Source organism: Onychostoma macrolepis, chromosome 10 (assembly GCF_012432095.1).
Source record: "Onychostoma macrolepis isolate SWU-2019 chromosome 10, ASM1243209v1, whole genome shotgun sequence".
Classification (NCBI taxonomy): domain Eukaryota; kingdom Metazoa; phylum Chordata; class Actinopteri; order Cypriniformes; family Cyprinidae; genus Onychostoma; species Onychostoma macrolepis.
The window spans coordinates 21,531,354-21,552,270 of record NC_081164.1 but is presented as its reverse complement, the minus strand read 5'-3'; the positions used below and the strand labels follow the sequence as shown (position 1 = coordinate 21,552,270).

Below are 20,917 nucleotides of genomic sequence, written 5' to 3'. Positions count from 1 at the left end.
CTGGCTCTCCGAGTCCACTCCAGTGCCTACTCTAGTCTATGAGTTTACTCCCGATCCCACTCAAGTTTGAGTTCACCCCAGGGCTCACTCCAGTCCAGTTGTCCACTCCTGAGACTGCTTCAGTTCCTTCCGGGGTGGCGGCATCTGCTGCAGAGCCTCCAGAGGTGGCGGGGGTGTTCACTTCAGCTCCTCTCAAGAGAGGGGTGTCCATTTATGAACTCTTCATTTATCCTGGCGAGGTCATGGAGACCATCAGTGAATCTCCTGTCATACCAGTCTCAGCCCTTAAAGCCAATCATAAACTCTTAGCCCTGCCTATTACGGTCACAAAGACTACGTCTGAATTCACTCAGTGCCCTGTTACGGTCAAGGAGACCATTGCTGAACTGTCTGCCTGCCCTGTTATGGTCAAGGAGACCGTTGCTGAACTGTTGATCTGTCCTATTGCGGCTATCAACGCTGTTACTAAGCCCTCTGTGCTCTCTATTGCAGTCCTGCCTGAGCCGCTAGGGGGTCATCTGCTTTGTCAGCTCCGCTGAGGTGGTCTTCAATAACACATTTACTTGATCTACACCCGCCCGCAGCAACGCTGAGGTGTCGGGAAGTTCGAAAACCGTATACCATCACTCAGCCGTTTTAAACTTCCTTTTGCCCCCAAACGAAGAATGAAAATGAACTTCGTTTGAAGTATATCGGGGCCTTTACTGTATGTCATGTATACACATGTTGGCCTACAGGCCACTATCAGCACCTCTGTATTGCCAAATGGCCCTTTTGTTACGTAAGATAGGTTTGGGACAGGAAAGCAGAAGCCTTTGATCATTTTCAATCCTACAAAAAAAAAAAAAAAAAAAAAGGAAAAAGAGGTACTTGTTGGTACAAAGTTTCTTAGTAATTGCCAGTAAATGTGTGTCTAAGACTGATGTAGCTGAAGCAATTAGTCAGCAGAGAAGGCAGTATAGCGCATAAGTGTTTGCTTAATACTTAGTTTCTATTTCTGTTGTTTAGATTGTAGCAACATAGGCTCATTGGAAATACGTGCCTCTACATACATTTCTGCCAAACTGAAAAAAACATACCTAAATGTACAATTCACTACAGTTTCCAGTCGAAACAAACTAGTGAAAAAACAACACTCATTAGGTTGATTACGTTCTGGGGTACCCTCCAAAATGGCGGAAGATGGTAACTCGGGGACAAGAATTGCTGAATAAATTATTAAATGGTATAATTAAATAGTTATTGTTTTCTTTGCACACAAATAGTATTCTTGTGTCACATCATGGACTAATAAAATGCAATGTCAATTGCTTTGGATACAAATGTTTGCCAAATGTGAATAGATGTAAGAAATAGCAATTTGATATGTAAATAAATGCAGGAATGTAGATAACCAGTTGCAAATGAGTTGGTTATGCTTTTCACAAGACTTTGTTTTAAAGAAATTTTGCAGAAATGTATAACATTAATGTTTATAATGTCTTAATGCCTTGTAGTCCACATTTAGCAGTTTAGAGCTGGGCAACAACAAATATATATTGCATATTGCTTGAGTACAGTATGCCGTGAGGAAAAAGAGGAAGTTAAGTTACAGCGGTCAATTTTCTTAATTTTCAGCAAATATGTCTGTGTCTAACGATCTAACTGATTATTTTTTGCTTTTGCTTTTAAAGCATTATCTGAATTTTGTTTTTTGTTAAAGATGAGAAAATGTCTCTTAGCACAATGAAACTACTAGGTGAATAAAACAATTTGACCTAATTATGAACAATCTCTACTCAAAATTAATTACAAGTGAATTGAATGTTTATTGAACATTACAATAATTATACAATTAAACTTTATAATTATTTTTGCATTTTTTGTTTAAAGCACTGTTTATACACTTTGCTTTTATTTTATCACATGATAACGTCATAACACTAAAGTGGGGGAGGGGCAGCAAAATTATAAAATGACTGAATCACTGGATTATGGAAAAGTATTAATTTTATTCACAAATGCAAGCTTTAAATTATGCATGTTCATTTCTTCTTCTTCATGAATTCAGTGTAGAAACCACATGCCATTATTAGTGAAATATAACAAACTTTATCTAAGCTGACAGCAACCAAAAGAATATACTAAAGCATAGTATGCTTGTTTTAAACTTTGGCAACAGTTCATCACAAACCACTGAAAATATATAAACAATAGAGAAAAAAAACAGGAATCATGAATAAAAATTAGATGACTTGCTGAGTTTGATTTGATGACTTTTGGGAAAAAAAATAATGAAATAGTTTTAGAATAGTAATACAAATCAATCAGACAACTGAATAAGTGAGTTGATATCTTCACTAGCGTGAGTGCATTTGCTGTGAGTGGGTGGTTTGTGATATTTGTGTTCCTTCCTCAGAGAAAACTCTTTCAAAAACACGTCTTAGAGAAAGTTTAACATTGCTCTTAAAATCATGCCCCATGAAAACATACAGAACGGGGTTCAAACAGCTGTTGAAATACGCCAAAGAGATGGCCAATGGATCCACTGCCAAAGCCACAGAGGAACTGGATTCCTCTCCATACATTATTATCAAATCCACTATGTGATACGGCAGCCAGCAGAGAAAAAAGGCCACAATAACGGCCAACATGATGCGAAACGCTCGTCCAGAGTGAAAATGACTGTTGTGATGCATATCAGAGGAATCAAAAAGCCAAACACAAATCTGATTATACTTAACCTTCTATATATTTTATAATGGTCTGTATGTTGATAATGCAGGCAGTATGTTTTATTATTTTCTGTGTAAGTCTCTCTTAACATCATAAAAGGCAGACTAAGAACTGAAGCCAGAATCCAGGCCACTGCGCAGGACAGTCGTGCGATGAACAGGCTGCGATGATTTTGAGCCCAAACCGGTGTGATCACCTGAGTAAACCGATCCAGACTAATCAAGCTCAAGGTGAAAACGCTGGAAAACATGGTGATGGGCATAATGAAGTGGAAAATCTTGCACATTATGGATCCAAAAGGCCAGTGTTCTTCAAAAGTGCTCTCGGTCACGTAGTAAAGAGTGGAAAGGCAGCACAAAAGGTCAGCAATCGCTAGATTGAGAAACCCTACTGTATTAACAGTCCTCTTCATCTTCAATCCAGCAACATACACGACAAATGCATTTCCAGGAACGCCGAGGATCAAGGTCAGGTAGTAGAAGACCAGAGAACTCACTCTCATCGGACTTTCCAAAATAACATAATAATCCTCCATTGCTGTGATTGAGCTGAAGGGTCCGGTTTATCCTGCCAATATCACATAGGCCTACTGTCAATGTAAAATCATAAATCATATTTAAAGTGTTGTGTAAGATAAGAAATTTTTATAAATGAATATATGATCAGCAAAGCTGAATAATGATAACAAATATGCAACCAAATAAATACTATTTTAGCATTACTTTAAAGTACATAAAATGTTTAAAAATCATATAGCTCTACATAAGCAATCATGACTCACGGTGTGATGATTCGATTCACAATTATCCTGGCAAATGATTTCTTCTCTAATGATCAAGACGTTATACCACTTCTTCAACTTTATCACTTCATCAGGCTTCACCAACATTTCAAACATGGTTGAGCTGTGAAACATCATGACCCAACTCTATGTAAAACTGGTTAAGCTTTCCTATCGCACAAGGGAACTCATACATTGAAAAAATACTGATGTTCAACAAAAAACAGCAATTTAACATATAAATAAATGCAGGAATACAGTCAACCAATTGCAAGTCAATTTAGTTTACACTGCATTTATATATACAATTGTTTACAGAAATTCATAATGTTAATTTATAATATATTATTTTTTGTTTGTAATGTAATATCGTATTTAATATGTATAGTATAAAGAGCTGGACGTTTACACTTCATGATATAAATGGTCATTCAGATGAGATTTTCTATATAGCATTGCTTTATATGAGTATATATGCATAACATTCATCGTTTAGGTTATTAAATCTGCAAAGTTTGAATTTCAGATTCTTTGTGCAAAGTAGTTGGTGGTGAATTGAGTTTGAATGGCTTTTAACAATGCGAGTCGGTGGCAGACTTTCAAACATATTTTAAAACCCTTTTATCCAAATCAATGCTGCCATTTTCAGTGCAAACAAAGAGTCATGTTATGGCTAATGGATGAGAAATGGTGAGAAAGCCACTTGTGTGAGAGATTAAATGTGTTGAGCAGAGAAACACGTCTATCGGTCTAAACAGTCGCAGGTGATGCACATTAGGAGAGACTGAGCTCTGGTGGTGTGGTGTTAAACTGAGTTGTTTTATGTAGCATAATGGTAATATTTGCACAATGTCTCTAACTTTCAAGGCTGAGCAGAACTATTTTTGGATCGTTTAATGCTTTTGGGAAGTTGGCACATACTGTGGTGTGACAAAACTATTTTAAACTGCATTTTTGTCACTGTTGTTTAAATAAACATTTAAGAGATCATATTAATATGTAGGCCTAATATTGCTACATTTAATACACTGTAGGACCGTTTAAATTGAATAAGGATGGAAAAATAGTGATTAAAATATAGAATTTAAAATAAATGGTTACCAGTTGCAGGACCTGAGATCTAATGCACTTCCTGTAAAAACCTTTAGATAATCCTGATGTTGATATGAAGGTGAGGTAAATTAGCCTACTCACCGTTTGGTGAAATTCAACGGTCTGGATCCTAAATGTCCTGAATCACGTAGAGCTCCATTTTTGAGTGGTAGGGGATGTACAGACTCATAATAAAGTTAATTAGTCAACATAAGAACCGTTTCATCCCACTTTTCGTGCATTTACTGGTAAATTCAAAAGTCTGTCAGAGTTTTAGCTTTTTAACGCAGCAGAGCGCGAGCAGGGACTCCGGGAGTGGCGCGAATTTCTGAGGTGAGGGAAGAAAAATTAAATTAATTAATAATAACATTCGATTAATTTACTTATGAGCATGAGGTTACCTCCAGTTAAACTGGAAGTAAAAAATATGAAGAGTAGGTTAAGATTAGTTAAGAAGCAATATAAAGAAAAAAGTTTAAATCTCCATTCTGTTTATCCTTCACTATGAACATTAACTTTATGGTGTTTGAAGTGAAAACATCCATTTCTGGAGCCCTAATGTAGAGTATAGGTCTATTATTTCAATATTTTCACAACATAAATACAAAAAAGGCCATCAGGACACCAATACAAAACTACTACGAAATGAATGCATTAAATGATGACGTGGGTTAAAGTTATTTTACTGTATGATAAGATACAAGAGACATAGCATATTAATTTAAATAGGCTAACGCTTTTGTCAAAATTAAAAGACAATTTGAATGTTTAATGATCATAAGACAGTAATTCTAACTTAAAACATACACTTACACTTATGTAATCTTCAGCGATAATACACTGCCGCTCAAAAGTTTGGGATCAGTAAGATTTTTAGTGTTTTTTAAGGGAGTCTCTTCTGCTCATCAAGGCTGTATTTATTCGATCAAAAATACAGAAAATGAAACCTGTAAGTGAAATCTTGTTGTAATTTCTAATATTGGTTTCCTATTTTAATATACTTTAAAATAGAATTTATTTCTGTGATGCAGCGCTGAATTTTCAGCATCATTACTCCAGTCTTCAGTGTCACATGATCCTTCAGAAATCATTGTTGAATCAGTGTTGAAACTGTTGTGTTGCTTCATATTGTTTTTTTGGAACCTGTGATACTTTTTTCTTTGATTCTTTGATGAACACAAAGTTAAAAGGAACAGCATTTGTTCAAAATATAAATCTTTTCTAACAATATAAGTTTATTTGACATTTATTCATTTAACATATATATCCCTCCTGAATAAATGTATTAATTTCTTTAAAAAAAGAAAGAAAAAATTACTGACCCCAAACTTTTGAATAGCATTGTATATTGAAACACAAAATTAAAAAATTAATGTTTTAAATAAATGCTGTTCTTTTTAACTTTTTATTAATCAAAGAATACTAAAAAAAAAAAAAGAAAAAAAAAATATCACAGGTCCCCCAAAAAATATGAAGCAGCACAACGGTTTCCAACATTGATTATAAATCAGCATATTATTATGATTTCTGAAGGATCATGTGACACTGAAGACTGGAGCAATGATGCTGAAAATTCAGCTTTGATCACAGAAATAAATTATATTTTAAAGTATATTAAAATAGAAAACTGTTATTTTAAATTGCAAATAATATTTCACAAAATAAGTTTTTTTTCTGTATTTTTGATCAAATAGATACAGCCTTGATGAGCAGAAGAAACTTCTTTAAAAAACATTAAAAATCTTACTCATGCCAAACTTTTGAGCGGCAGTACATATTTTAGAGAATATATGCTCTACAGTCATGTCATATGTGGCATAAAAATATAGAATAGGAAATCTATAGTTTAACAAAACTATTAAGTTATTGAATAAAGAGCAATAAAGAGCATAATACATAATAGCATTACAATCTGGATTGATGTTACACACACAAGACATTAGTATTGCTTGTAATACTGTATATTAGTATACTGTAGATTTTGCATTTAAGACACAGAATATTCACAGACATCAAGATAAGTGCCAGCAGACCACATCCTACCAGCAGACACACCATTAACTTCCTCAAAACTTACAGCATCTGTCTCAAAAAAACCATGACTAATTAAGAATATCAAAAACATTGTAAAATAAAACACTGTTACTTCTTTATTGTATCTCGGTTTCATTGTAGATGTTTGAGAACAATAAGAAAAAAAGAAAAATGTTTTTAGAAAAAAACAACTCTCTAAATGAGTTTCATAACTTCCTGACCCCAAAAAAGAAATAAAGGAAACAAAAGCAAAAGAGTGGAGGTGTCAAAATAAATTGTTTGTGCCATGTTGTTTTTCATATTAAGTTTCAGTTTTAAAAGAAATAACCATTTTTGTTAAGATACTTGACAAGAGTATTTAAACAGGCAATTATTCTGAGAATATCTAATCAGAAAAGACACTGAATAAATTAGTTATCAAACTACAGTGAACCCAAAAAGTATTTGGTCATGCAAGTCACACACAAAAAGTGGAAAGAGTCTTGACTGAAAACGCAAAGAACTGGCATAGAAAAAAGAATGAATAAATGAGTTGATGTCTTCACTACACTGAGTGCATGTGTTGTGTCTGTGTGGATCGTGACGCTTGTGATCCCTCCTCAGAGAAAACTCTTTCAAAAACACGTCTTAGAGAAAGTTTAACATTGCTCTTAAAATCCTGCCCCATAAAAACATACAGAACGGGGTTCAGACAGCTGTTGAAATACGCCAAAGAGACAGCCAACGGATCCACTGCCAAGGCTGCCAAACAACTTGATTTCTCTCTGTATATTTTTATCAAACGCACTATGTGATACGGCAACCAGCAGAGAAAAAAGGCCACCATTACAGCCAACATGATGCGAAACGCTCGTCCAGAGTGAAAATGACTCCTGCCTAACTTGCGTGCGATGAATCCGTAGCATGTTGTGATGCATACGAGAGGAACCAAAAAGCCAAACACAAATCTGGCGATGCTTAACCTTCTATACAATTTAAAATTGTCATCATGTTGAAAATGCAGGCAGAATGTTTTATTTTCTGTGTAAGTCTCTCTTAACATCATAAAAGGCAGACTAAGAACTGAAGCCAGAATCCAGGCCACTGCGCAGGACAGTCGTGCGATGAACAGGCTGCGATGATTTTGAGCCCAAACCGGTGTGATCACCTGAGTAAACCGATCCAGACTAATCAAGCTCAGTGTGAAAACGCTGGCAAACATGTTGATGAGCATAATGAAGTGGAGAATCTTGCATATGATGGATCCATACGGACAGTCATCAAAATGAGAACTTTGTGCCAAATAGTAAAGAGTGGAAAGGCAGCACAAGAGGTCAGCAATCGCTAGATTGAGAAACCCTACTGAATTAACAGTCCTCTTCATCTTCAATCCAGCAACATACAAAACAAATGCATTTCCAGGAACGCCGACGATCAAGGTCAGGTAGTTGAAGACCAGAGAACTCACTCTCATGGAATTGATCGCTGTTTCATTAAAACAACACTGAAAGTCACCTCCACTTGTACAGTTCGTCTGGTTCATTTTCTGTTACTGAAGTGTCCGGTTTATCCTGCTAAAATCACATATTGTCAATGTAATGTTATAAATCATATTTAAATTGATGTCAGATGTGTTATTTCTAAATATCTGATTAATGCATTACTAGGCAAGTTTGAATTATGATAAAAATGTGCAACTATTAAATGCTACTTTTAGTAGAACGTATAGGCTATAAAAAATCATTTTTACAAACAGTAAAATAACTATATAAATAATCATAACTCACGTTTGTCTGTGATGATTCACAGTTATCAAGTTCACAGTCGAATGTTCTAGTGAAGAATGTTTTTTGTTTTTTTTTCTCTCTCATGTTTAATACTTCTAAACACTTCATGTAAGAGGTTTCACCAACACTCAGTTGAGTTGGGAAACATCATGGTCAACGCTACGTAAAGGTGGTTAAGGCTTCATGATGAGATAAGACTCTCAGGTTCGATTTCCAGGGAACGTATGAATTAAAAAAAAAAACATAAAATAAAATGTATAGCTCAAATGCAATGTAAATTGCTTTGGATAAAAGTGTTTGCCAAATACATGCATACATGTAAGAAATAGAAATTCAATATGTAAATAAACAATATAGACAACCATAGTGCTTTTCACAAGACCTTGTTGCAAAAAAGTTGCCAACTGAAATTAGCAATTCATTTTGTGGTCATACTGTAGATTATGAAAGCAGTTTCATTTTGAATCTCGAAATTCATTATCTCGACATTGTTGGCAGTTTGAATTTGAATGTGAGTCAGTGGGAGATTTTCCAACACTAATATCTTTAAATTCTTTCATCCAAATCTCTGCTGCCATTTTCAAAACTAATAAACATTTCTCGTGGTGTCATTGTGGTGACTTGGTTAGAAAGCTACTTGAGGGATGAAAGTTGATGCACATTATCAGGTGGGAGATACTGGCCTCTGGTGGTGAGTGGATGGTAGAGCAGCATGTGTTACATTGAGTAGGTATTACAAAACATAATGAGATTTGTACAAAGTAGTCACTGAAAAGCAATGTTATTTTTATATGCTAGGTAACAAATTTGTGTTATGGTAGGCTAGAATAATGGATCAGGCCCATCTAACACCCTTTTATTAAAGGCAGCGGAGTGAGCTGTTTACACTAAGTGCAAATAGCGATGGATGCTATTTACACCAAGTGAAAAATAGCAGTATTTTTTTAGTGATATGCTATTTACACTGTGCAAATAGCTATAGATTCAATTTACACTATGTTTAAATAGCAGGATTTTCTGCTATTTATACTACTTATTGCAAATAGTGGCAATTATCTGCACTTCAGTATTGTAATACATTATAAAGCAATATGCAATAACTTATTGAGTGTAAATATTAATTTTAATTCAATATATTGGGACAAAAGCCCTCCCTACACCTACCCTAACCCTACCCGATACTTTATTTTCAACTTTTTGATTATTTCCTTCATTTTTATTAAAAACAAATTATTTTATGATGTGATTTGAAATTTGAAAAGGGAGAAAAAAAGTTTGCCAAAAGTCGGATACGAACCCGGGTCGATCGCATCAAAAGGAGTACGACACATGTTTTACCATCTCTGCCAATAAGGTGGGCTATTTACACTTAGTGTAAATAGACACTCCATTTATGAAATCCTTTATATTATGCATTTATGAGCTCATAATTGAAAAACTGTAGTTGGTGCTTTTACACTGTAGGTAGGACCATTTAAATGAACTAGAGACTGCAAAATTGGGATTAAAATGAATTTAAAAGAAATGGTGACCAGTTGCAGGTTGATTAAAACATTGTGAATCGCCTAATCATTACTGCTGAGAGCGCAGTGACACCCTCCCATGTAGTAAAAAGAGGAAGGATAAGGGTTTTCTTCTGAAAAAGAGTCAGCAAAACACGCATTCTAAAAAAAAAGGGGGGGGTCAAGAGTAGTTTAGGTTTTCCCTTACGAAAATTAACCATGGTTTTACTACAAATAAAACCCAAAAAACACGTTTATTGTAGTTAAACCGCATGGTAACCACAAATTAATGCATTTACCTACAACTACTACTAAGAAATGAGAGACAATGTAAAGTCAATCTGTCATTTTCACCAAAATACTAAAAGAGTAACTCTACTTAAAAATAAACTAACAAAATGAAATGACATACAATATGATTTGGGTTTAAATAGCCTAGTTTTATTATGTGAGAACAGAGAGTGTGGAGTGTTATATGAGAGACATTTGACTGAGACAACGATCAGTTATAGCATACAGTTTGGCCTTGTTAAATATTTGGCCAAAGAATGACACCACAGACTAATCAAAATCAAGTAGGCTATTCCATAAAGTCCAAACAATACTGAATAAACTTTTTGTCCAAATTAAGTGTCATTTTGAATTTTTAATGATCATGAAACAACTGTAAAGTGAAAACAATATTGTAGCAAAACTATAAAATGATTGAAGACAATGTCATAAACAGTAAAATATTAAAATCTGGATTGACATTAAACACACTCAGTAACAGTATAGCATTAGTAGCTATTTGTAGCAGTATGTAGTCTATTGTATTCAAGACAATATATTAATGTGCATTTTTAATCGTACATTTTATTTTTAATCACGATGAGCATTCGACCTGTATTCCACATTAAAAGACACACCATTAACTTCCTCAAAACTTACAGCATCTGCCTAAAAATAGCATCAGTATTAAAGACTGCAATCTGCTTTTGAGCTTTCGGGAAACCCCTCTTAATTCTAATAAAAATCAGTACAAAATGCAACAAAAAAATTAGCATTGCTTAATGCTTAGGAATGACTTATTGTAACATAAAACAATATCATATCGATGTTTTATTGCAGACGTTTTAGAACAGATCATTTTAGATGCACTTAAGTTTCAAAACTTCCTGACAAAGAAGAAACCAGAATGGACACTTCCTGTTGAAAAGTGGTAAAGTAAGCTGTTTTGCATATCTTAAGTTTCAGTTTTTAAAAGAAATATTTCTGTCAAGATAGTTCACAAGAGTATTTGGTCTAGAAAATTACTCTGAGAATAATGCAAAAATTAAATATTAAAGCAAGTGGAACAAGTCTTGTTTGAAAGTGCATAGGTTTGGCATATAGAAAAATTACCTGAACTCAGTATTAATGAGTTGATATCTTCACTAAAGTGTGTGTATTTGTTGTGACTGTGTGGATCGTGAAACTTGTGTTCCCTCCTCAGAGAAAGCTCTTTCAAAAACACGTCTTAGAGAAAGTTTAACCTTACGTTTGAAATCCTGCCCCATGAAAACATACAGAATGGGGTTCAGACAGCTGTTGACATACGCCAAAGAGATGGCCAACTGATCCACTACAAAAGCCACAGAGGAACTTGATTTCTCTCCGTATATTACTATCAAATCTACTATGTGATACGGCAACCAGCAGAGAAAAAAGGCCACGATTACAGCCAACATGATGCGAAACGCTCGTCCAGAGTGAAAATGACTCCTGCCTAACTTGCGTGCGATGAATCCGTAGCATGTTGTGATGCATACGAGAGGAACCAAAAAACCAAACACAAATCTGATGACGCTTAACCTTCCAGATGTTGCAAAGTTGGAATCACCTTCTTCATCAGCATGAAAAGTGCAAAGTGTGATGTTAAAGTCCTCATCAGTGTAAGTTTGTCTTAATAACATAAAGGGCAAACTGAGCGCCAAAGCCAAGACCCAGGCCGCTGCACAGGACAGTCGCGCAAGCAACAAATTACGATGATTTTGAGCCCAAACCGGTGTGATCACCTGAGCAAACCGATCCAGACTGATCAAGCTCAGTGTGAAAATGCTGGCAAACATGTTGATGACTATAACAGAGGGGAGAATCTTGCACATGACGGATCCATATGGCCAGTGATGCTCAAGGAGGATCTCCGCCACACTGAATGGTATGGAAAGGCAGCACAGGAGGTCTGCAGTTGCTAGATTGAGAAACCATATTGTATTAATAGTCCTCTTCATCCTCATTCCAGCGATGTACACAACAAATATGTTTCCAGGAACTCCGAGGAGAAACGTCAGGCAGTAGATGACTAGAGAAAGTGTCCTCATGAACTCTTTCACCTCTGGTGACACAGGGTCTGTCTCACTTTCATTAAAACACCATGGACAATCATATCCATTTGAGGATTCATTGATGTAATCGTCTGTAAATGTCTGGTTCATTTTGCTCGAGTTGCTGCTGTCCAAAGCACTCTGTTTATCCTGTAAATTTATCACATACAGTATTATCAGTGTCATTCAATTCATTTTGCAGATGCTTTTATCCTTTTTATGAGGAAAATAAGCATCAAAATTCAATATTCTTAAACTATACATTTTATATTTAATTAAATATTTAAATTTATCTGCTATGCATTTACTTAAGTGAATGTTCACATGGTTAGATTCGCACTTGAGGTTTACAGATCGGATATAAATGTCTTGTACTCACCTCACCAACCGCTCTGTATTAACTGGCGATACTTACCCCGCTTGCCACTTTTAGGCGGAACCACAGGAAATGGGAGGAAGTCCTACTGATCTGATAAAAAACACTACAAAGAACTTTTAGGGTGATTGTATAACTAAATTTCCTTTCGTACCAAATACCATTTTCAGTATTCAGTCTAGAATGCTGTTCTTGTAGCACAAACTGAAGGAATTCTGAGAAAATTTTTGATCATGCAATCTCTCACATTCCGTGAGACCACAACCACAACTGGAGAAGTACAAAGCAGCTGTGTTTATCCACAACTAGGTACAAATGCAAAAGTAGCATGACCAGTACTTATTTGCCTGCTTATTGCTGTGAAAAAAGGCTGTCACCATCAGACAGCCCTCAAATGACCTGTGCACTAAATGTACTAAATATGGCAGTAGCATCATAACGTGTCTACGTGCATTTACAAAATGATGGCTAATTACAGTCATGGCTGTTGGCGAGTACTGCATTCCTGAGAGCTGACTACATGTGAATCATGAAGGAATTTAGATATTTATTTGTCTAACCAAATTGGATGAGTAATTGGTTTACATTAAATAACCCACTAGTTTAAAACTCTTTGACTCAATTTAGATAAGTCTTAAAGTCTCTCGTTTTTTTCCTCTTTTTCCTGGAAGGAGAAAAAAATCCCCCAAAATATGAGATCACATAATTTATTGTAATTACTTTTTCTTTTCTTTTTAGGGAAAAAAAAAAAAAAAAAATGTAAAAAACATTGGGTTTTTTTCCAGATTAACAGATGTGTAAAATTCATAAGAGGTCTACAATAAACAATCAGGCCATAGTCACAAAAAAAACACAATTTGAGTAATTTAATATTTTTTATTGGAAATATTTTGTAAACATTGATTTGCCCACTTTATTGCATGAGAAAAATAAAAATTAAAAAACTCAAATAAAATGTGATTATTTACACCATGGTTTTGGCAAAACAGTTGAATCTAATTATGTGCTTAAGTACTAAATAAAAAGGGAAGCAAATGAGCTTTTAAAAAGGTACCAACACCAAAACCTACAGGAATAATTTAATTATCAAACATTACTTCAGTCCTTCCAAGACTATTGTTTCATTGAAAAGACACCCGCCTCATCTGGCAACAACTATACACAAACAGCAGAGCAATGGAACTATGTTTTTTTTTTAATATATATAATCTATGTCAACCTTCAACATCATTCAACAGTTTTGAGGATTATTTCTTGCTTTCAAAAGCGCACACACAAAAGTGTAAAATGTTACACTACAGCTATCAGTACAGGTCATATGTCCACAGAAATGTTTATCTTTATAGGAAATACCATACCACTGAATCAGTTCATGCAAGGAGAGAATTCATTATGTAACATACAATATGCAACAGTAAGAATGAGTTTAACATTTGAATTAATACAGGTTTACAGTTTGTTCTAAAAAAAAAAAAAACTGCATTAGTATTGAATTCCACCAGAAGTTGAACAGCATCCCAAATAGTCCACCATAAGTCAATATTCTTGTCAAGTCAAGGTAAATACAGGAATCTGTTGTGTGGTTAAATTAAATATATACATAATCAAATCTGTACAGTAAAAATTTGTCAAACATCTTCGCCTCCCTATTGCTGCCTTTCTGGATTTGAAACCAACTTTAGCTTAAACAGCAATCAACCAGCAAGAATAAGTTTCTTAATACAGGGTGCAACAACAAGTTCTCAGAAAGTGGCCTCCACAGAGGTTTCTCCACGAAAACACAAAGCAAATTATAAACAAGGCCAGAGTCTGTAGTAAGTGTTTTCTGGCTGTCGCCATAAAGTTTTATGAGCAAGTCCAAACTTAGACAGAAGTGACAATGTAAGACCCACTTTCAGTCGTGTCTCCTTTAGTGTCTCTCTTTTTTGCATTGGTTGTAACAGGTGTTGGAATCTGGGATGGTCTTGGGGTTGTGCCGTCGGCACTACTCTTTCTGGGGCTTGGTGTGTAATTAAAAGGACTTACCCTAGCAGCCACAGCACCACTAGGGGAGCTGTGTTTGCTGGAGTTAGTTGAGCTAAACGGTGTGCGTTCAGCAACTGGGAATTCATGGACCTCTGTGCTAATGTTTGGGTTACTTGGAGCAGGCTTGATATCGGCGACTTTTTTATCAAGAGACTCGCTACTCCGGAGTAAATTCAGATTTGTTTCTGAACCCAGGTGGCCCATAGCTGCATTCTCACTTGCTAGTGGCTGTTTTGAGTGTGATTCGCTTGAGTCCCTGTCACAAGGTAGCCCTTTGCTTGACTGACTGTCGATAACGGGAGGTGTGTTTGCTGTGGGTGATTTACTAGACCTTGGATTGTTTATGGGACAGTCTTCAATTCTCACCCAGACATCTTCTGTCTTGGACATAGCAGCACCCAATGAATGAGCAGCGTCACCAGTTGGATCCGGTAAGTCTAAGGTCATAGAAGGTGCATATGAGCTTTCGCTCTCTTTCATTTTCCTCCATGTTCCTTTGCGTTCCAGGCCCCCCTCTTTGCCTGGTTTTTGAGGAGGATTAGCGGGTTGCCGCTCATCCTCACTTCTACCCTTTTCACTGGACTCAGACGAAGCAGAAAGAATGGAAGAGCTGCTGCCGGTTCTTTTCCAAGTGCCTACTCTTGGAAGAGATGATGAATGTTTGCTGTGCTCCCTTTTCCATGTCCCCGTCCTGTTTATTGGGAGCCTGGAAGGGCTTTCTGAATGGGATCGGGAGATGTCATGCCTTCGGAGTGACTTAGAATCACCATTCTCTGCAGTGTTCTGACCATGAGGAGACTTTCTCCAACCACTTCCCTGGTAGGGTAGACTAAGTGACATATCCGGTAAGGATGGACTAGATACTGGAGTCTGTGACTGGCTAGTAGATGAAGGAGACAAGGACTCGAAAGATGCAGACTCCTCTAATTTCCTTTTTAATGTTGGACTAGGGGCTTCTTTGATAAATGTTGACTGACGAACAAGTCCAGGCTTCTCGGACCGGTCAGACTCACTCCCACTGGATTTGGTAGATGACATTCTGGATAACTCTGCCTTCTTTGAAGGACCTGAGGCTCCGCACTGGCTTAGACTTTTTGAGGCAGATTCACTTCTAGGAATTCCACTGGTACTTCTCGGCAAACCGCTCTGCTTCGTTGGTGTTTGCTGGCCCAGTTGCCTCCCTGGAGAAGTGTAAGCCATGCGTCCGGATCCCGAAGATTTTGTTGAAGCAGCACTGGGGGAGGCAGTGCGAGGCAGCTGAGATAATTTGTTGGATGGGCTCAAACCATTCCTACCAGGTGAAACTGAGGCACGACCAGGGGACTGCATGGGCCTTGTTAGAGATTGCTGAACTGGTCTAGAAGGCGTGGAGTCTCTAGACCCAGATCGAGAGGAACCTTTACTTGACCCTCCTTGAGATGATGCTGGGTCCCTGGCAGGACTAGGTTCAGAACATGTTGGGATTTTCATGGTTCTTGGAGAGTTTCCAGGACCAGGTGCTTGGGATGGTGGTTTTGACATTTGGCCACGTGGAGGGGGCTTTTTCGGTACCGGACTGGTGCTAGGAGAGCTGCTCCTCACACCAGGAACATGAATCATTGTCCTCCCTCTGGAGATCACAGGAGCTTGAGCTTGTCTGTGCTGAGAGGACATGCTTTCAAGACTGGATCGGGGCTTTCCTGTGATTAGACTTTTATACACTTTCTTTCCTCCTTTCAGGCTCTTCGTATCTTCCTCTTTCTTTTTGGACTCTAAAGTGCTTTTCTCACCAGGTTTGAGTATTCTTGGGCCTTTATTTGTAGCAGGCTTATTGTCCTCCTGATTTAAAGGAAGGTGGAAGGGTGATCCAATGGAAATGCCCGATTTGAGAGACAGAATAGAGTCTGAATCAGAGGAACCTTGTCTGGAGAGACTCGCTGCAGCCTGATGAAGACTGCTAACTATAGAATTGGCACCCTCTTGAATGGCTTTCCAATCAAATGATTCAGAGTCTGGTGATAAGGCTTGCTCTGAAATAGGGCTGTGTGTGTCTGTGAGATCTAATATAAGATCTGGTTCCTCTGCTAAAATTCCATCAGCCAACATGCTCTTTTCTTCCTTAACCCCTGTTTCCTCAGTCTTACTTCTTGGTGGCTGTTTCTTTTTCTTTGGCATTGCAGAACTGATGCATTCTTGGAGAAGGTCATCTTCAGAATCAATACTGAGAGAGCTAAGGGAACTATTTCTAGAGAAGCACACAGGGGTGTCCTCAACGTGAAAGGCCTTTGGTGCATAACCAGAGGCTTGTGGCCTGGGCACTTCCATCTGAGTTGCATCATCTTTGTGTGAGCAATCTTTGTTGTTGTTTTCTTGGTCAATGTCACTTAATGAGCTAAGGGATGAGTTTCTTGAAAAACATACAGGTGTGTCTTCAATGGAAAACTTCTGCTTCTCATCGCACACTGCAACTGTATTTTCTTTGGGTGCTTGTGGAAAACCTCCTGGTTTTTGAAGGGGTTTTGTTGGAGCCGTCTGAAATGCTGATACTCTGTTGGTGTTTACTGGCTGTTCCACACTGCACTTCAAAGGGGTAACTTTTCTTTGCTCTTTATCTTTTCGCAGCTCAGCTTTTTCTTTAGACAAGTCAAGATCATCATCCTCAAAGTCAAGCGAACTCAGTGAATCATTGCGAGAGAAGCAATAAGGTGTGCCCTCAATTGGTGTGTAATGATGAGGAGAATCAAAGGCAAACCCAGGACGCGTTCTCACCTCGGGATTAGCAGGCTTATCAGCAAACTCTCTTGTGACAACTTTGGGCTCTTGCTTTTCTGTTTCTTTGTTTTTATCTGGATATGATGCAGCTTCTGACAAGCTATTACAAGCCTCTGGCCGTTTGAGCATCCTTGCTCTGTACTCACTGCTTTGTGGCATAGGTTTTACAGGAGAAGTTGGCTTTTTCTTTTCCAGTTCTTGCTGAACTAGGTTGCCAGTGGCGGTGGATGGATGCTGAGCCTGTTCAGGCATCTTCTGCACTCTAAATGGCTTGTGAATTTTACCTTTGGGCATTGCCGAATTGATACACTCTGCAAGAATATCGTCCCCTTCGTTCTCAGCCAAGGCAGACTGCATGGGAGGTGATAAACCTGTATCTTTAGCCTCTGCACTTTTACCCTCTGGCAGAGTGTCTCGTCTTTGACCAGATGTTTCTGCATGGGGAGCTGAACTTTCAATACCTGCCAACTCATTTGGGGGTGAATCAATTGTGAGGTCACTGAGAGACGTTGCTGTGGAAAAGTTAATGGGTGTTCCCTCCACACAGTACACCCGGGGCATGTCCTCACAGTGTGTGAGGGCAACATGCTTCTGCTGCTGTCCTCGGTTTTGTGGTGGCAACAATTTATAAACCGGGAGCTGACTTGGCTTACGAGCCACGGGTGGTGGTATTCTAGAGGTGCTTGAGGGCGATTGCTTTTTCGGTTTTCTTGATGATTTTGTTGGCATTGCTGAGTTAATACAAGCCTCTAGAATCTCTATGTCATCATCATCATCCGAGTCATCCAAGATGTCTTTTCCAGGCTCAGTTGTTGATGGTGGTTTCTCTTGAACCTTGGGTTCTTGAATGTCTTCTTTCTCAAGCTCTGTTTCATTACAATGGTCATCCTCATGAACTGGGGGCATTATCTTCAGCTCAACATCTTTTTGAATAAAGGGCTCATCTAAACTTAGTGCACTAAGACTTGAAGCACAAGAGAAGCCATCTGGAGTACTTTCTGTAGCAAAATGTAAAAGAGTATCATTATCTGGTAAAACCTGCACTTTCTGTACAGCAGCACTTACAACTGCATGTCTTGGAGCCAAATCACGTTTTTCAGAATGGGGTGGCACAGTAACTTTTTGTTTCACTGACGTGGATCGTGGTGGTGGAGGTGGTGGTGTCTTGCTGCGACTTGGCGGCATTGTTTGTCCTGGGCTATCAGGCAGATCACTCGGACTGATAATCCCACTTACCATCCCACTGCATGGCTCACTCTGCACAGAACTTGCAATGGAATGACTCTCAAAACTGTCAAGGGAGCTGACAGACGTGCATCTGCTGAACATGAGTGGAGTCTCTTGTACATAATGTTCAGGGGGACTTTTGGGGGTCTGGGCACCACTTTTGGATGGTGACTTGGCACCTGAAGAAAATTCCACTGTTTTGTGATGCCTGGAAGCATCTCCATGTCCCAAGTGATGTCGTGGAGGCTTGATGCGAACATAATGGCCTGATGATTGGCTCTCAGATGTGCGCTGGTCAGATGCAATGTTACTAGTGGATTCTTTTTCTGATATAGGTAGAGTTGGGTAGTTATTGGCCAAGTTGACATTACGCTTGCAGCTCTCCATTTCATCTTCCTCTGAGGACAATGATGATAAAGAGCTACCACGTGAGAAACAAATGGGCGTGTCCTCCACACAATATGTCTGTAATGTTTCTTGATTTATTGTGGGAGCCTTGCATGCTGGGTTCTTCTGAACTGCTCTCGTTGGTCCTGCTCTGCTTTGAGCAGACGAAGGATGGAGCTGCTTTTGCCTACCCTGGTTCTTTAAAGATGCCACAGAGGAGGAACTATCTTGGCTTAAATGGTCTTTGACAGAACCTTGGGTAGAAGATGGCTTTGAATGACTAAACATGGCCTTTTTGGAGGATGCCTCCGAGTACTTCAAACTGTAATCAATAGGCTGTTCTACATGATGATCCTCATTGTATTTCATGCTGTAGTTTGGAGTTTGTTCATCAAGCTGCTCTTCTTCTGAATAACGCTCGCTGTAGTTTGTTGGTTTGTCGTCGGCATAATCATCAACAGTGCAGATAGTCTGAGAGATCTTTTTGTTAAGTCCATGACTTGACCCAGTGTTAATTTGTTCATTTGAGCCCCTTGACCTAAATCCAGGCAGGTCCTGTTGAACAAACCTGGGCTGGTACTTTTTTAGTTTATCTTCTCCATCACTGCTGGCTTCAGTGTACATGGGGTATCCTGGGCTTTGCGATCTCTGTGGTTTCTGATCTGGCCGTTTCATTTCATCATCAAGGAGCTTAGGCCTTGCCCACCTTTCATTCTGGCTTGGGCTTTGTCGACCAGAGTTTAGCTGTTCATCAGAATACTTCAAACTGTAGTTAATAGGTGTATCCAGATCTCCATTGTCATCTTCCATGTGATTTGCATTGTGTATTTTATGGGCAAGATCTGCAGGATATTTTCTGTAGACACAGCATTTGCCTTCATCATCTTCTGAATAGGAATCCACTGAGGGCTTCATTTGACCTCTCTTTCCATAGCCATCAGTGCTATTGACACTGTTCAGACTGTCATTGGAAGCTCTGTACTCCAGTTTGGGCATTGGGCACGGTCTGCCCGAAGGGTCAGTTTTGCTGTAGCTGTACATATTTTGGTGACCATGAACAGCAGTTTGGCGTCGGATCATGTCATCTTGCACAACGTGAGGGTCTGGTGTGGATCCTGCGGTTCTATCATCCATACTTAAGTGCATGCTCTGCACTTCCTCCATAACTACCGCAATTTGAGCTGCAGTCGTGGGAATCTGCACCATTCGCTTGGCAGCCTCCGCATCGGAATGGAAAGCCCTTCGCTCTCGATCTAGACTTCTGTCCCTCTCAGCTCGGACGCTTTCTCCATTTCCTCTGTTGTCTCGAGATGATGGGTTTGAGAGCACTGGTGTGTTCATATAAGGTGATCGAACACCAACTCCATTGGGGTTATAGCCATCTGATCGACAGACACCATCATAATCGCCGTAGACGTTATGCTTATGTCTTGGCTTGACCCGATGGGAGGCTTTCGGGCTCAAGTTGTCAATGTTATCGAAGGTTTCAGAGAGGTGCTGTGCATCTAGTTCTTCAATTAGTGCTTTCTGTTTTCTTACATGCAGAGACGGTAGACTGGATCCAGGAGACATGATGTTGGCATCCTTATACTTGGCAGGCCGATTCGCCATGAGGTTTCTCAAAGCAGCGGCACTTCCCATAGCTATCATCTTGTGCTTGGAGTGAATGAGGTTCTTCAGCATGCTGACTGCACCCATATCCCATAATGCCTCTTGATCTTTTGCATTCCGAGCAGAGAGGTTCCACAGCGTCCCACAGGCATTGCTCACTATCGTCAGACTGTGTGATTTAAGGTGCTGAAGAAGAGTCTGAAGACAGCTGTTTTCCCTTAATATTTGCCTGAAATAAACAAAAAGAGGTAAAGGTTTGTTGCCACATGGACATATTAAAAATTTGTGAGCATATGCAGCTTTTA

The 20,917-nt window shown here is 38.5% G+C and overlaps 3 protein-coding genes and 1 pseudogene across 9 annotated transcripts in view; all 4 read right to left on the bottom strand.

The window, feature by feature from the left end:
• Positions 1 to 2,332: 2,332 nt before the first annotated feature.
• LOC131548378 (C3a anaphylatoxin chemotactic receptor-like) lies at positions 2,333 to 5,498 on the bottom strand (annotated as a pseudogene).
• An 822-nt stretch (positions 5,499 to 6,320) lies between these two features.
• LOC131548377 (C3a anaphylatoxin chemotactic receptor-like) lies at positions 6,321 to 8,461 on the bottom strand. 2 transcript variants are annotated; one of them, XM_058789629.1, is made up of 2 exons: positions 8,389 to 8,461; positions 6,321 to 8,175 (listed from the first exon to the last, which is right to left on the bottom strand). In XM_058789629.1, the coding sequence occupies exon 2, from the start codon at positions 8,142 to 8,144 to the stop codon at positions 7,167 to 7,169; it is 978 nt and encodes a 325-aa protein (XP_058645612.1). In that variant the 5' UTR covers positions 8,145 to 8,175; positions 8,389 to 8,461; the 3' UTR covers positions 6,321 to 7,166. The 2 variants fall into 2 exon arrangements, with proteins under 2 accessions (XP_058645612.1, XP_058645613.1); XM_058789630.1 differs by having other exon boundaries at positions 6,321 to 8,172; positions 8,389 to 8,443.
• Positions 8,462 to 10,232: 1,771 nt separating this feature from the next.
• On the bottom strand, positions 10,233 to 13,377 carry c3ar1 (C3a anaphylatoxin chemotactic receptor). Of its 2 annotated transcripts, none has more exons than XM_058788652.1 (2): positions 12,651 to 12,801; positions 10,233 to 12,385 (listed from the first exon to the last, which is right to left on the bottom strand). In XM_058788652.1, the coding sequence occupies exon 2, from the start codon at positions 12,344 to 12,346 to the stop codon at positions 11,306 to 11,308; it is 1,041 nt and encodes a 346-aa protein (XP_058644635.1). In that variant the 5' UTR covers positions 12,347 to 12,385; positions 12,651 to 12,801; the 3' UTR covers positions 10,233 to 11,305. The 2 variants fall into 2 exon arrangements, with proteins under 2 accessions (XP_058644635.1, XP_058644634.1); XM_058788651.1 differs by having other exon boundaries at positions 10,235 to 12,385; positions 12,615 to 13,377.
• A 697-nt stretch (positions 13,378 to 14,074) lies between these two features.
• The window catches only part of apc (APC regulator of WNT signaling pathway), a 48,633-nt gene continuing 41,790 nt past the window's right edge, over positions 14,075 to 20,917 (bottom strand). For all 5 annotated transcript variants that reach the window (XM_058788645.1, XM_058788647.1, XM_058788646.1 and 2 more), the window contains one exon: positions 14,075 to 20,841. In XM_058788645.1, the coding sequence (XP_058644628.1) occupies positions 14,475 to 20,841 (6,367 nt within the window). In that variant the 3' untranslated portion in view covers positions 14,075 to 14,474. The remainder of the gene's footprint in view (positions 20,842 to 20,917) is intronic.